This window comes from Puntigrus tetrazona, unplaced genomic scaffold (assembly GCF_018831695.1).
Source record: "Puntigrus tetrazona isolate hp1 unplaced genomic scaffold, ASM1883169v1 S000000813, whole genome shotgun sequence".
NCBI classification, from domain to species: Eukaryota; Metazoa; Chordata; class Actinopteri; order Cypriniformes; family Cyprinidae; genus Puntigrus; species Puntigrus tetrazona.
The window spans coordinates 8,461-11,012 of NW_025048415.1; the positions used below are offsets into that span (position 1 = coordinate 8,461).

General features: G+C 40.8%; 1 protein-coding gene across 1 annotated transcript; it reads left to right on the top strand.

Moving 5' to 3' along the window:
- The first annotated feature begins 225 nt into the window (after positions 1-225).
- Positions 226-2,437, top strand: LOC122335579. Its single transcript, XM_043233422.1, has 6 exons — positions 226-472; positions 777-824; positions 1,231-1,266; positions 1,503-1,559; positions 1,667-1,726; positions 1,957-2,437. The coding sequence occupies exons 1-6, from the start codon at positions 403-405 to the stop codon at positions 2,358-2,360; spliced, it is 675 nt and encodes a 224-aa protein (XP_043089357.1). The 5' UTR covers positions 226-402; the 3' UTR covers positions 2,361-2,437.
- The last annotated feature ends 115 nt before the right edge of the window (positions 2,438-2,552 follow it).

Sequence of the window (2,552 nt, forward strand, 5' to 3'; positions counted from 1 at the left end):
GGAAATCTTTACTATAGTAGTATGCTAGTTCAGTTCACGACCAAGCGGTTATTAAAATCATAAACGATTAGCATATTCTTATTTCGATAAAAGCAACACGTGTGGATCGATTTGGGAAAGGAAGGGACATGGAAATGAGTGATTTATTATTTTCGGGGGTTAGTCTGGCACAGGCCCGTACTGGCAACATTAGGCTAAATGCGAAGGAGTTAAAGTGTGTCAGCAAGTCTACGAAAGCAAAATACGGTCCTCCTCCTCCTTCACATGGCTCATGCAAAGGAGGGTTTAGGTTTGCCTTTAAAAGCTGAAGAGCGAAACAGCGAGCACACAGTCAGCGGGCTCCGCGTCTGATACACGTTCACTTTAACCGAGAAGTGTTTGTCTGAGGGGACATCACCGACCATGAGCTCCTCACGCGGCGTGGGACTTTATTTGACGCTTTCCCTCGCTCTTCTGTGCGACGCGTTAGCAGGTAAGGCCTGTCACGTTAATGTTTTCATGTCGTTAACATACCTCGGACATGGACTTTTGCTTATATATCGTGTTCGGGATTTATGATAAGGACTATATGTTCCTGGGGCGTTCACGGTGGTATAGAAATTGTTTATTTATGTCATGCTTCGTTTGGCATTGTTTGTTTGTGAGTGGATTTTTTCCCCCCCGTGGACACCCGAGTTACATAAAACCAGCTTGCAGATGTTCTGGATGTTATCCAAGTTTTTTTTTTTTTTTTTCTCCCCTCTACTGACTAATGCCGATATGTCCTACTTTTCCAGACCCTCCTGCTCCTCAAAGAGAAAGTACTGACACGCTGGCTGATGAAGGTCTGTTTGAATTTATGTTTAAAATATAATATGCTGCCATATTTTTAATATAGTCAAGTGTAGGTAAATAATATCGGTTTTGTTAATGCCATTCATTACTGTTTAAAAAAAAAACACGATAGAAACCATCACAGGAATTGTATTGGTTTTAAAGGAAACTGTCAAGTCCTTGGTCATTTCTTGCCTTTGACTGGTGGCTTGTTAAAAGTTACACTAAATTGTAATGGAATGTGTCCCAAAAACACACCACAGGAAATGGCCTTTAAATGGTTAGTAGTTAGTAGTTGAAGTTTTGTAATGATATTTGTAGAAACCATTGGAATTTCTGTGATGGTTTCTATTGTATTTTTCAGTAGGCATCACCAAATTTCAAATTAATTAAAAAAAACAATTCCTTCGTTCGCAGATCAATTTCAGCGAGAGCTGCCACTTACTCATGAGGGTAAGGCCGTGATCAGTGATTGACTTCTCCTGTTGATTGATCAGTTGGTTTATATCTGTAATGTGTGTGTGTGTGTGTGTGTGTGTGTGTGTGTGTTTTTTTTTTTTTTTTTTTTTTTTTTTTTCTTGAAGCAAGCTTATCCATAGCTGTTCATGTTTCCACAAATTTACCAATTTAAAAAAAGCACTTTAAAAATATGTAAAGCAAGAGTTTACACTTTATTTGTGTTGTTCCAGAGCTGGATTATTTGATGCTACAGAGACCAATCCTTCCCGACCTTTCCAAAGTGATGGGTGAGTGATCCTTTGGCGTTTCCATTGTGTTTATTAATGAAAAGTCAGTGAATTTCTTGGATGGTGTTTTACATCCTTTCCTTTTTTGTGTGTGCGTTTACCTGCAGTCTCTTTAGACATGACCCAGAGAGAAGCCACAAACTTTCACGCCGGGGATGTCCCAATAGGTACAGTTGCGCGCTATAACGTGTTTTGGTTTGGGAGTGTATCTCAACATCTGAGAAAGAACCGAGAGTGGTCTTTTAGATGAACGTTTTATGTTTCTATAAAATGCTCTAGTTTAAGAAGCCCTAGACTTAATCAATATAGCACCTGTTGAATAGCACTGTACGGGTATCAAAATGTTTGGTGTAGTCTGCGTTTACATTTTCAAAAATCTCTCCCCATGCCTTATCAGGTCGCCCAGTGTTTGGCCCTCGCTCCATGGGACCCAGGACGGGTCCAGAGGTTGATTTCCCGCCAGCCCTTCCAAATGCTGGCAACCTGCAAGATATCTGTCGGTTCAGCAAAGCTCCGGTCCGGTACCCTAAAGACACGTTTCCTCAGGATGGCTTTGGCCATTTGCATCGTCAGGCTGATGCTATCAATCAGCTCCAGTCCTGGTACAGCGTCTGCTGTGGCCTCAACGGAACACCAGAAGAGCAAATCTGTTGCGCTGAACAAGCGGTGAGAGCCTTGACGTTATTACACCTACTAATAATAGCTTTCATAAGATTATATTCACACGCAGGACCCTCTGTCCAAGCTCACGTGCACCTCAGGTACTTTGGTTGTAGTATAAATCGAGAACTACTACTTTAAAGTGTTGGCGTATGAATGCCGTGCCACTAAACTAAAGGAAAACAGCAACGAATTAAATGGAGCGCTGCAGTAATGCCAACCATTCTTGGTTTTCCTTTCATTAGATTATTGTGGGAAATAAGTAGGCTGTGTAATTCTGTTCATCATGATTATCTTCACAAATGAACACACTTTTTTTTTTTTTTTTTTTTT

Bases quoted from the DNA above. Each gene is read 5' to 3' on its own strand.
- LOC122335579 (XM_043233422.1), top strand. From the start codon at position 403: ATGAGCTCCTCACGCGGCGTGGGACTTTATTTGACGCTTTCCCTCGCT. The intron at 825-1,230 runs GTCTGTTTGAAT...CTTCGTTCGCAG, and splicing joins TGACACGCTGGCTGATGAAG to ATCAATTTCAGCGAGAGCTG. The intron at 1,560-1,666 runs GTGAGTGATCCT...GTTTACCTGCAG, and splicing joins CGACCTTTCCAAAGTGATGG to TCTCTTTAGACATGACCCAG.